Here is a 13,237-nt window from a genome sequence, read left to right on the forward strand (position 1 = left end):
TTCCAGTCCTGATCTGGCCCTCTCCTCCACCTCTTTTTCCGTTACATTGATGATTGTATCAATGCCGTTTCCTGCTCTCACCCTGAACTAGAAAATTTGATCAACTTTGCTTCCAATTTCCAGCCTTCTCTCAGTTTCACATGGTCCATCTCTGACTTTTCCCTTCCCTCCTCTGACTTCTCCATCTCCATTTCTATGGATAGGCTGTCAGTTAATATTTATTATAAGCCCACCGACTCCCAAAGCTAAGTCAACTAACAATTGTTTACATCCTGCTTCCTGTAAGGACTCCATTCTATTCTCCCAGTTTCTCCATCTCTGTTGCATCCATTTCAATGAAGTAATCTTTCATACCAGTACCTGATATATCTTCGTTTTTCCTCAACCAAGGATTCCCCACATCATAGTTGACAGGGCCCTTGACTGTGTCCGTGCCATTTCCCACACTTCTCTCACCCCTTCCCCTCTCTCCCAGAACAGCGAAAGGGTTCCCCTTGTCCTCTCAATCCATCCCGCCAGCCTCCGTATTCAATGGATCATCTTCCACCTTTTGTGACATTCCAGTGTCTTTCCCTCTCTTCCCCATTCAGCATTTGATAGGGACCATTCCCTCTGTGACACCTTGGCCCACTCCTCAATTACCCTCAACATCCTGTTCCCTTCCCATGGCATCTATCTATGAGAGCAGAGGAGATGCAACACCCACCCTTTCACCTCATCTCTCCTCAACATCCAAGACCCCAAACACTCCTTCCAAGGGAAATAGCGATATACATGTACTCCTTTTAATTTAGTATACTATATTCGCTGCTCACATTGCAGTCTGCTCTCCGTTGGGAAAACCAACCACAGACTGGGTGACCACTTTGCAGGCACCTCCATTCACTCTGCAAATTGACCCCAAACTTCTGGTCGCCTGTCATTTTCATTCTCCAACTTGCTCTAATGCTGACCTCTCTGTCCTTGGCCTGCGGCAGTGTTCTAATGAAGCTCAACGTAGGCTCAAGGAACAGCACTTCATCTTTTGATTAGGCACTTTACAACCTTTCAGACTCAACATTGAGTTCAACAATTTTAGACCATAATCTGTCTCCATTTTGTTTCCTTAATTTTTGCAGTTTCGATTTACTCGTTTTTGCTCTCACACCTCCTCTAGACACATCTTTCGTTTCTTTACTTGTCCCATTACCACTCCCTTTCGTCTTAACGGTACCAACTTTTTGTTCTTTCTCCCACCCTCCCCTCTTTCACTTGTTTAAAACCTGTCACATTTCTAACTTTTTTTCAGCTCTGATGAAAGATCATCAACTTCAAATGTTAACTCTTGCTTTTCTCTCCACAGATGCTGCCTGACCGACTGAGTATTTGCGGAATTTTCTGTTTTGGTTCAGGTTTCCAGTACCCACAGAATTTTCCTTTTTTATTGGTGTTCAACAATTAACGTATGTCTTTTGTTCTCTAATGCTGGGCGGTATGATAGGCCGCCAGATAATAGGAAAGAGATGGACAAGTAATTAGGCACAATCAAACACAAAAATACTCAACTGGAAAGCAGCAAATATTAATGAGTTAAAAAGAGTGAATTGGAATCAAAGACTCTCAGGTAAAACAGTATGTGACCACTGGGATTCCTTCAAAGAAAAGATAATTTGGGTACAAAGTAAGACACCTTTCCACAAGGTGATGGTCATCCAAACCTAGAGCTCCCTGGATGACTAAAGTTATAGAGTTTCAACTGAAACAGGGCATCAGGAAACTCAGGAGTGTGTAAACAGTGAAGATGGTAGCAGACTTCAAGAGGACACAGCCAGACTGGTGAAACAGACTGGTACATGGCAGACAAAGATTTAATGTAGGGAAGTGTGAAGTGATCCATTTTGAACGGAAGAATGAGGAGAGGCAATACAAACTAAATGGTACGATTATTAAGGGGTACAGTTACAACAAGACCTGGGATTTGTGTGTAGAAATCTTTGAAGGTAGCAGGACAAGTTGATCATCCTGTTAAAAAAAGCTTACTGGATCCTTGGCTACAGAGGCATTTGAGTGCAAAAGCAAGGAACCTATGCTAAACCTTTATAAATCACTGGGTAGCCCTCAGCTGGAGCATTGGGCTGGATTTTCACCATAGAGGCGGGAATCGGGATGATTCCCAAATTGGAAAAATTTGGGAAAGTGCTCAATGCTGGCTGACAGTACATAACTAACCAATTGCCTGGCATAATGCATGACTGACTAAAGTACAAGAAGCCTATGAATGATTTTTTAAAAACACCTTTGGAGTGAACCTTTTGGAGAAAAGGTGCGAAAAAAAACCTTTTCTCAAACTCCTCTCTTTTTCTGCTCCACCTAGCCCTTGAGACCAGATCGACGCGGCTCTTGAAGCCAGCATGAAAAAGCTGGAGTTCAGCTTGGTAAGAAAAATCTACTCGAAAAGTATGTTTTGCCATGCGAAGCAGAGATACGGGGTTGGACTTAGTCCTGAATTGGCAGACAAAGACTACAGGAGGGGAGGCAAAAGTTGAGGTTTGCTTGAGCTTAATGGTTGTCCATTAACTAATGGTCTGCAGGACGAGGTAAAATGGCAGAGGACGTGGTTCCTTTAGATCATGGATGGGGAACCATTTTCTCATCGCAAGCCATTCACGTAGACAAAAATCAGTCGTGGGCCACACACCGTAAAAACTTAATTTAGTTTTCTTAGAGAAATACAGAAATGTTCAGCTCACCCTCTGTTTTAATGCGATGGCTGAATTTGAAAATTATATTGTTAAATATTATTATAGTAATATAGCTGACACTTCTATCCAAAGCAAATTTGTAATGATGATGATAAATGCTATTTTGAAGGGGCGACTGTCATAGCGCTATATTTTTAGAAATCTTGCCCTGGGCCGGATGAAATTGGGCAAAGGGCTGTAGGTTCCCTACTCCTGATAGTTGAGACAAAAGGAAATTGGTATTTTAAACAGATTTTATCCACGCACCAAAACACAACCTGACGACTGGCGACAGGATTACAAATTACCAGGTCTGTTTAACACAGCGAATTATTTACTCATCCCTGTAACTGATTCACCGCCATGCCACATTCAAAGATGGGGCAATTGCTTTTCTACAAACTGAAACAAACTCCCAGCCTCAGGAGCAAAACATTCCTCTCTTCCTGTCCCTTGAAGTCAGATTGTCCACAACCCTTGAAGACAGAGGCCAGCATGAGACTTTTTTTTTGACAAAAGAACATGTTTTGCCATGGGAAGCACGGATATCATACCAAAAAAGCAGCAAAAAACAGATTGTGTGTGGAATCTTGCTGTTGCCAAATTGGCTTCCCCAGCTCAATAATCCTCTGAGACCTCTGCGATCCTCCAATTCTTACCTCTTGGGCATTAGCAATTTTAATCACTGCACCATTGCTGGTCCTCCCGCCCCACACATATTGGGTAGAATTTTGCCCTTGGTGGGCGGGCGGGCCCCACCGGCTCGGCGGCGAGCGGACAGCCGACCCCCGCCGCCGAAACGGGGCCCGCCGCCATTTTGAGTGGGTGGGCCAATTAAGGCCCACCCAGCGGCCTGCCCGACAGGAAGCGTTATGGGGGGGGGGAGGGAATCCCCAGCTGTCAAAGTGCGCATGCGCGCGCAAGAGCACACTGCTCCAAGACTAAGTCCTGTCTCAGGGAGATTAATGACAGTCTCAAAAACTTAAAAAATAGAAAGATAAAAATATTATTAATGTGTTCCCCTCATGTGACAGTATCCTCATGTACATTTTGAACCCTTTCATAATTTTAAATACATCTATCACAACCTAATCCCACTCTGTTTGGCCTTCCCGATACTTGTAACCTCTCTATTCTGGTATCGTCCTGCAGCAAAGAAGATTTATATTTAGTGCCTCTATATCCTCTTAATATAGGGACCAGAACTGCTCAGGTTGAGCGAGGCTGAGTTCTCAGATGTTGTGCGAAGGTTGGCAAAAGTTGATGTTTGCTTAGCTTTAGTCTCAGTAGGGCAGATGATAACATGTCACGAGATACAGCTTCTCTCCACTTTCAGGGCAGAGGAATCCCTATTTAACTGTTTTTTACCCAATCCCAGCATCCAACTCATTGGTGAGAATGGCTTTTAAAGCTTTGGCCTACTTATCACCTTAACACAGCCACTTGGCTACCTCAACGTGCAAAAGCTATTTTACCTCTTTCAAACTGAACCTAGTCCCTGGCCTGTAGAAAAAAAGAGAAAAAACTTATTTCTACTCCTCAAACTCCTTAATGGGGAGAAGGTGGCACTGTGGTAATGTTACTGGACTAGTAATCCAGAGGTAAAAGCAAAATGCTGGAAATCTGAAAGAAAAACAGGAAGTGTTGGAAAAACTCAGCAGGTCTGACAGCAGCTGTGGAGAGAGAAACAGAGTTAATGTTTCGAGTCAGTATGACCCTGAACAAGGCTCTGAAGGATCATATGGACTCGAAATGTCAACTCGGTTTTTCTCTCCACAGATGCTGTCAGACCTGCTGAGATTTTGCAGCATTTTCTGTTTTTCTTCCAGAGGCCCAGGCTAATGCCCTGGGAGCGTGGGTTCAAACCCCACCAAGGCAGCTAGTGGAGTTTAAGTTCAGTTAATAAATCTGGAATTAAAAGCTAGTCTCATAAAGCTATCATCAATTGTTGTAAAAACCCATCTGGTTCACTAATATCTCTGTAGGGAAGAAAATCTGCCACCCTTACCCGGTCTGGCCTACAAGTGACTTGACTCCAGGTCTGTAGCAATGTGTCTGAGTCATAACTGTCCCCTGCAAGCCACTCAGTTCAAGGGCAGTTAGGGATGGGTAACAAATGCTGATCTTGCCAGTGGCGCCCACGTCCCATGAAAGGATGAAAATAAAGCAGTCCTTGAACCCACAGAGAGAGAAACACCAAAAAAATTGAAGTCAAGTTTCATAAAATCCACACGTAAGAGCTTGTTGTGTCGGGAGAAATGAGATCCTGGGCTAGACTTAAGGCTGCATGGGTGTGCAAATAATGCATAAGCACAGGCAGAGTTGACCTTCGACCACAATTGCTGCCCTTTGGCCGAAAATTCTTCAGAACCGAGGATGTGGTTTCTTTCTACAGCTGGGAAAGAAAAACCATGGGTTAACTGAATTTAATCAATTGGACACAATGCTGACATTCAACACTTCCCTATATCAAGGATTGGATTCAAACTCCTGGTTGATTAATAGCCCTCTAGTTCTGTGCAACCTTCAAACCAGTCATTCAACCGCATTCTTACAATAACTCTTCTCTGATATATCTTGCTGGGATTATCCTACCTAGTTGTACTGGTCAGATCTTCTCAAGCAATAACCTTCCTTTCCACTCTCATATCGTCTCCAGAGTGCTTCAAGGATCTATCTTGGCCCCATGCTGTTTCTCATCTACGTGTTGCCCCTTGATAATGCTAGCCAGACATGTGAGTCAGCATCCAATGGCTGGTAACAACAGCTCAACCTCAGCTATCACGTGCTGTCAAACTGCTTGTCCAGCTACCTACATGTTGCCCCCTATTTCAATCAGGAGCTGACTCAGATTCCATATCTTCTCTATCACAAACAGCACCTACTTCAGGCCAGGATCTAATTGAATGGTGGAGCGTACCTGAGGGGTTGAATTGCCTAGGCATGTTCCTCTATTTCCACTTCATCATATCAACAACTTATATTTATAAAGCACCTTTAACATAATCGGGCACTTTGTAGGTGCATTATAAAACAAAGTATGACACTGCACCACATAAAGAGAGATTAGGTCAAATGATCAAAAGTTTGGTCAAAGAAGTAGGTTTTAGGAAGTGTCCCAAAGGAGGAAAGTGAGGCAGAGAGGTGTAGTGAGGGAATTCCAAAGCTTGGGACCCAGGCAACTGAAGGCATGATCACCAATGGTGGAACGATTCTAATTGGGGATGTGCAAGAGGGCAGAATTAGAGGAACACAGTTATCTCAGAGGATTGTGGGGCTGGAGAAGATTACAGAGATAGGGAGGGGCAAGGCCATGAAGGGATTTGAAAACAAGGATGAGAATTTTAAAACAAAGATGTCACTTGACCGGGAGCCAGTGTAGGTCAGTGAGCACGGGGTGATAGGGGAATGGGAATCGCGGCAAGTTAAGACACAGGCAGCAAAGTTTTGGATGACCTCAGGTTTACAGAGATTAGAGAATACAGGAGACCAGCCAGGACTGCATTGGAATAGTCAAGTCTACAGGTAATAAAGGCGTGGATGATGGTGCTGAAACCCTCATGCTTTGTGGCTTTGTCACCTCCAAACTCAATTTCTCCAATAAAAACAAAGTGCTGGAAAAGTTCAGAAGGTCTGGCAGCATCAGTGGAGAGAGAAACAGAGTTAACGTCGAGTCCGATACAAAGTCAAAACGTTAACTCTGTTTCTCTCTCCACAGATGCTGCCTGATCTGCTGAGCTTTTCCAGCACTTCCTGTTTTTATTTCAGATTTCCAGCATCTGCGGTATTTTGCTTTCAATTGCTCTAATGCCCTCCATGCCAGGTTCTCTTCCTCAGTAACCTCCCCTCATCCAAAATTGTGATGCTTGTCTCTTGTGTAGCACAAAATCCCATTCGCTCTCCACCTTAGCCATGCAAGGAGGTAATTTTCACTTCCATTATCTGGGCAGGAATAGTAGCAGAGGAACAGGAGCAGGTCATTCAATGCCTCTAGCCTATCAACTTACTTGATCAGAATAAGTCAAATAAAATTACATTCAGAATTATTTAACAGCTTATAAATTTCTCTTCTTACATATTTTAGTACCTTCAATAGGTTGCGCAGTTTTCAATTAATCAGTCAGGTCCCCACTTCAACTAGAGGCTCGTTTTCGGCATTATTTTGTACTTGCCCAAACAATTTCCACACAATCTTGAGAAAGAATTGGAACTTAACTTGGGAAAATTGGACAAGTCATTAGGTATCCTGCAATATATTTTTCTTTATTCTTTCATGAGATGTGGGCCAGTATTTGTTGCCCATCCCTAATTGCCCTTGAACTGAGTGGCTTGCTAGGCCATTTCAGAGGGCAGTTAAGAGTTAGCCACATTGCTGTGGGTCTGGAGTCACATGTAGATCAGATTGGCTAAGGATAGCAGATTTCCTTCCTTATAGGACATTAGTGAACCAGATGGGTTTTTACAACAATCGATGATTTTTGAGACTAGCTTTATATTCCAGATTCATTAATTGAATTCAAACTCCACCAGCTGCCATAATGGGATTTAAACCTGTGTCCCCAGGGCCTCTGGATTGCTACTCAATGATGTTACCATTACACCACCATCTCCCCATATGCATGTGCTAGGTACGCTGATTGGAACTTGGTAAAACAGTGAATAGAAAACTAAATGTGCTCAGGAAACACAAAAGCATTTTTGTCTAATTTTAGCATGAATAATTTTATTTCAAATTAAAGCTACTTACAGCAGCCGATGGATCTGAAATTGTGAGAGGACACAGGATTAACATAATCCAGGGCAGCAAGTGTTGATGTGACAAACTAATGCTGATAGGTAAGGAATTTCTAACAATGAAATATCCTATTAAGAGTACCAACAACTGAAGAGGGAGAGAGAGAAATGTAACAGGTAGACAGAATGCTCGTATAAAGAGTTAACACAAGAAACTTAAAGTGGAGTGCATTACCAGGGTAAGAATTCAAATATACAAGTTGAACCCTTATTATACTGCACGGTTGAAGTTGGCACCCAAGTGTTGCCAACAGGTGAAACAGGGGTAGAGAGTGAGGACACTCAGGCAAAAGGATACAGACATCATCCAATCTCTTTTTAAAGTGAGGCATCACAATTATATTTTGAAACAAAAACAAAAATTGCTGGAAAAACTCAGCAGGTCCGACAGGATCTGTGGAGAGGAATGCAGAGTTAACGTTTCGAGTCCGTGTGACTCTTCATCATTATTGTAAACTATTACATTTTGGGTTGGATAGTAAAGCTTGTAGCCAGAAAAGTAAAGTTCTTTGGAGAACAGGAGTTCCTTTGCGGTACAAGCTGAGGAAGCAGGTTAGGAAACTTAAATAGGAAACTAGAGTAAAGCTTACATGTGAACATGGGAATGTTCCCACAAAATGTGACGAGAAAGTAAGCAACTGCAAGTATGGTTTTGTAAACGATGCTGTACAACAATGTAGTTTCCCTTCATGTGTGAGTATGTTGGTGCTTCTTCAAATGACTGGACTGTGTGAAGGCTTTACCACACACACTGCACTCAAATGGTCTCTCTCCTGTGTGAGTACGCTTGTGATTCTTGAGATGACTCAACTGTGGGAAAGCTTTTTGACAAACGCTGCACTCAAATGGTCTCTCACCAGAGTGGGTCCGCTCATGATTCTTGAGACGCCTTGACTGTGTAAAGGCTTGTCCGCACACACTGCACTCAAACAATCTCTCGCCAATGTGAATTTGCTGATGATTTTCCCACTCACTGGCTGTATAAAATCGCTTTTTACACTCGCTGCATTCAAACGGTCTCTCCCCAGTGTGAGTGATCTCGTGTTTCTTTAGGTGAAAGGATCGGGCAAAAGCTTTTCCGCACACACTGCATCCAAAGGGCCTCTCTCCCGTGTGAATTCGCTGATGATTCGTCAGTTCACTGGCTGAACAAAATCGTTTTTTACATTCACAACATTCAAATGGTTTCTCTCCAGTGTGAATGCGCCGATGCACTGTTAGGTAGCTGGATGTGTAAAATCGTTTTTTACACTCGTTACATTCAAACGGTCTCTCCCCGGTGTGAATTCGCTGGTGCACCATCAGCTCACTTGTTCTGTAAAATCGTTTTTTACACTCGCTGCACTGAAAGGGTCGCTCTCCAGTGTGAACCCGCTGGTGCTGTGTGAGCTCACTGACTCTATAAAACCGCTTTTTGCATTCAGTACATTCATAGGGTCTCTCTCCGGTGTGAGTTCGCTGGTGATTCACACGCTCGCTGGCTGTGTAAAATCGTTTTTTACACTCAGCGCATTCATACGGTTTCTCCCCAGTGTGAAACCGCTGGTGGACTGTAAGGGAACTGATTGTATAAAATCCCTTTTTACATTCATTGCATTCGAAGCGTCGCCCTTCGACATGAATTTGTTGATGGGTTTTCAGCTGGCCGGATGTGCGGAACTTGCGGTCACACTCCACACACTGAAACCGTTTCTCTGCAGTGTGAATTAGCTCATGTCGCCTCAGGTTGTGGTATCCTCCAAACCTCCTTTTGCACACGGGGCACTCAAAGGGCTTCTCTCCAGTGTGAACGCGAAGGTGTATTTCTAAATGTGAAGGGGATGTGCAGGCTTTGGCACAGACGGAGCACAGGTACTGGCGGCGGTGGCGGGTGGCAGGAGGAGATGGAGCTGGATTATCCCCAGCGACTTCGGTCACGACTGTTGGATCATTCATTTCAAATTTGGATTCCTCGTGTATGGCCATAGCCAAAGTCAATATCCATGCTGTCTGCTAGGACATCTACAACAAATAAAACAAAAGCCAGTTCAATAACGTACTTGATACCGTTCATTTCCTTCTTTTGTATTTATTTGCTATCATTACTTTCCATCTTAAACAGACAATCAACACTTGTTTCCTCTCAGCTGTCCTCCACCAGGCTGAAAATACAATAGAAAGCCGATTGCCTCATCATGCACAATACAGATTCTCATACTTTGTAAAGAGTAGCGACAAAAAAAAGTAAACTTTCTTTTTTTCGCCAGATGGAGAATGTTGCATCCTTTCCACGCCAGGAAGCAGTTTTAGTCTCCCTAACTCTATAAGGACCTTCAGTTATCGGAACGATCTTCAGATGTCGGAAATCCGAAATAAAAACAGAACATGACGGAAATACTCAGCTGGTCTGGCAGAAACTGTAGCAGGAGAAACAGAGTTAACATTTCAGGTTAATGATATTTGGGTCAGTTGCTGGAGAGGGTATACAGAAGGTATACAGTTATTGGAAAAGCTAAAGAGCTACTAAACATGCATCTTTGCAGCAATGAGAGCCGTGGGACAATAGATAGGACTTATGTGGGAACTCCAGGAAATTTCATGCATCCAGGATAACCACACGTACAGGAAATACCTCCAGTTGATCAAAGGTTTCTTGAACTTGAGAAGCAGTTGGACTCACTACAGGGCATGTTGCCAACTGTGATGAGGATAATCTTGAACTTCAAAAGAACATAGACATGTTGGTGGATTGGGCAGACAAGTGGCAAATGAAGTTCAATGCAGAGGAGTGTGAGGTGATTCGTTATGGCAGGAAAGATACAGTGGGACAATATAAAGGAAGAGCCTCTAAAGAAAGTGCAGGGACCTCGGTGTACACATACATAGGTCACTGAAAATGGCAGGGCATGTTGAGAAAGCAGTTAATAAAGTATCCTAGACTTTATTATTTGGGTCTTCAAGTCCAAGAGTAAGGAGGTCATGTTGAACTTGTATAAGACACTAGTCAGGCCTCATCTGGAGTACTGCGTGAGTTCTGGGCACCAAACTTGAGAAAGGATGTGAAGTCTTTGGAAAGTCCAGAGGAGATTCACAAGAATGATTCCTGGGATGAAGAACTGGAGCTACGAGGATCGATTGGAGAGGTTGGGGCTCTTTTCCTTGGAGAAAATGAGGCTTGAGAGGAGACTCGATAGCGGTATTCAAGGTCCTGAGGGGTAGAGACAGGATAAATAGTGAGAAACTGTTCCCACTCAAGAGAGCACCAAGAACTAGAAGGCACGGTTCAAAATAATTGGCAAAAGGAGTAAATGTGATGAGGAAAAAATTTTTCACCCAGAGGGTGGTCGGAGTCTGGAACGAACTTCCTGAAATGTTGGTGGAGGCTGATTTGATTGAGGTATTCAAAAGGGAATCGGATTGCTACCTGAACAGAGAGAATGTGCAAGGTTATGGGGATAAGGCAGGGGAGTGGGATTAGGTGGAATGTTCTTTCAGAGAGCCAGTGCAGACTCGATGGGCCGAATAGCCTCCTTCGGCATTGTAAAGATACTGTGTTAGCTAGACACTGAAAGTAAGCTTTCTACAATGCGTATTCCAGGATGCGGTCATCCTGCAAATAAAGAGTTCACGTGTTCAAGTTGATGGCCCTCCAATAGAGTATGAAGTTGCAGACAGCACAAGAATCCTCCTGGAATACAGCACTCTCAAACCAGCTTTCAGTGTTGCGGGCCGTGACCCCTCAGCCGAAGTGCAGTCTAGAGAAATGTGGGATAATAACTCCATGGCAAGGGGAGCACAGCAAAGTGTAGAAATGCAGCGTTCAGAGAGGAATCAATAGTCAAAGAGGGACAGATAGGCATTTTTACAATCCCTAAGGTGTGTCACATGGTGTATTGGCTCCCTCCTATCAGGATGAAAGGTTGGAACATAGGAGTATGCCATTTAGCCCCTCAAGACTGATCCACCATTTAACTCAAAGATGTTAAGGGATATGGGGCAAAGTTGGGTATATGGAGTTAGGTCAGAGCAGCCACGATCTCATTGAATGGCAGAGCAGACTCCAGGGGATAAATAGCCTCTTCCTGTCCCTATCAGTAAAGATCTATTGTGTGGTACTATGCAAAAGCCTTAGTCCAGGTACATATCAACTGAGGGAAGTAGGCGTGGATCTCAATAATGGTGGTTAGACACTGTGGATAGCTCATCTTGCAATCAAAGTTGCAAAGAATCTGCTTCAGCCTTAAGACAGTTATCAAGGGAGAAGGAAAAGAGATTGTGGTAGGAACTGAAGGCAATAACTTCAGCCTTCCAAGTATCCAGCCAGAGAATATTTCTGCTCAAGGGACACTGGGTGTCGACTGAGCAGTCTGGCCATTTAAAGACAGGAGGACTGGCGGAGAGGTGGTGTGTACTTGTAGAAACGCTGTGCTTTTTAAGGGACAGCGTGTCAATGAGAAATAGCACAGGGTCAATTTGGGGACAACAGAGGGAAAAGAGAGGGTGGGACTCCCTCCGGGATCCCGGGAGGCGTCCCTCTAGGACCCTGTGGGGGGTGGGAATCCCTCTAGGACCTGGGAGGCCACAGTGGGGGGGAACCCTCTAGGACCCCTGTGGGCAGAAGGGGAGGGAGTCCCTCTAGCACCCCTGGAGGCCCCAGTGGCGGGGGGGGGGCGGAGATAATAGGCTGGTGCTCCCTCTAGGACCCTTGTAGGCAGAGGGGTAGGGAGTCCCTCTAGGAACCGGGGTGAGGGGGGGAACGGTGAGGGTCCCTCTAAAACCCTTGTGGACAAGTTGACAGAGAGCCCCTCTAGGACCCCGGGGGTGCAGGTGGACTTGTGGCTTAGCTCCGCCCCGTCACGTGACGGACGCCATCTTGATGCAGGAGCCGGACTCGGGGACGTTGGGCGTCGTTTGGATTTTAAATTTGAATTTTCCGGCGCTGAGGCTGAAGGCCTGAAGCCAGGCCGGCGGCGAATAAAAAAAAACCCAAATTTCCAGCTTGCTTCGCACTAACCCCGGGCCGAAAGACTCAGACCCATCTCCGCCTCTGCTGAGGAGGGGACTGCACTGCACTCCCCCACCCCCAGTTAAAAATAAACTTACATTTGAATTGCGGGTCTTTCCCTCTCCCCAGAGCTGTCAATCCGCCTGTGTGGGTGGTTTAATGAGCAGACCCGGTCCCACCTTTCCCGAGCTGCCGCTGCCACCGCTCTGTCATCGCCTGGGATGGCGAGCAGCGTCCGTTACTCGGGCGCATGCGCAGCGGGAGTCAATGGAAAGGATAGAGCGGTTTCCTAGCCGCGGGGCAATGTGGGTAATGACGCGGCCATTCGTACAGCCCCGTTTTTTTTACCTACCCAAAATAAAACTTCGCTGTCTCATGACCTCCCCGCCCATTCATTGGAGAATAATTAACCAACTTCTTCCAGGCCTATTCGCACTCGACCACTCACCGTGTACATTCTGCCAGCTTGGCAACAATCACCCTCCAGAATTTATTTCCACCTGTGAGCAAGGTACCCTTTGCAATCCATAATTTTATTGTGGATTATTGCATCCAGGTCAAAAGCTTGGTGCAAGGTGGCTCATTGTGGTTTTTGACACTTGCCCTTTTGACTGATGTTTCATTGCCTGGGTGATGCTTTGGCATAAAATCTGACCTTGGTCTGCCAGCTAACTGCAATGGCACCTTCACCTTTTTTGAGACCTCACCTAGAATCAAAGAATTATAAAGTGCAGAAGGA

The 13,237-nt window shown here is 44.8% G+C and overlaps 1 protein-coding gene across 2 annotated transcripts; it reads right to left on the minus strand.

Annotated features, from left to right (window-relative positions):
- Window positions 1-4,675: 4,675 nt before the first annotated feature.
- Window positions 4,676-12,736, minus strand: LOC121272505 (zinc finger protein OZF-like). Of its 2 annotated transcripts, none has more exons than XM_041179123.1 (3): window positions 12,597-12,736; window positions 8,372-9,515; window positions 4,676-5,115 (listed from the first exon to the last, which is right to left on the minus strand). In XM_041179123.1, the coding sequence occupies exons 2-3, from the start codon at window positions 9,477-9,479 to the stop codon at window positions 4,820-4,822; spliced, it is 1,404 nt and encodes a 467-aa protein (XP_041035057.1). In that variant the 5' UTR covers window positions 9,480-9,515; window positions 12,597-12,736; the 3' UTR covers window positions 4,676-4,819. The 2 variants fall into 2 exon arrangements, 1 of the variants encoding a protein (XP_041035057.1); XR_005941887.1 differs by having other exon boundaries at window positions 4,889-5,115; window positions 8,105-9,515.
- Window positions 12,737-13,237: the final 501 nt, after the last annotated feature.

This window comes from Carcharodon carcharias, chromosome 34 (assembly GCF_017639515.1).
Source record: "Carcharodon carcharias isolate sCarCar2 chromosome 34, sCarCar2.pri, whole genome shotgun sequence".
Classification (NCBI taxonomy): Eukaryota; Metazoa; Chordata; class Chondrichthyes; order Lamniformes; family Lamnidae; genus Carcharodon; species Carcharodon carcharias.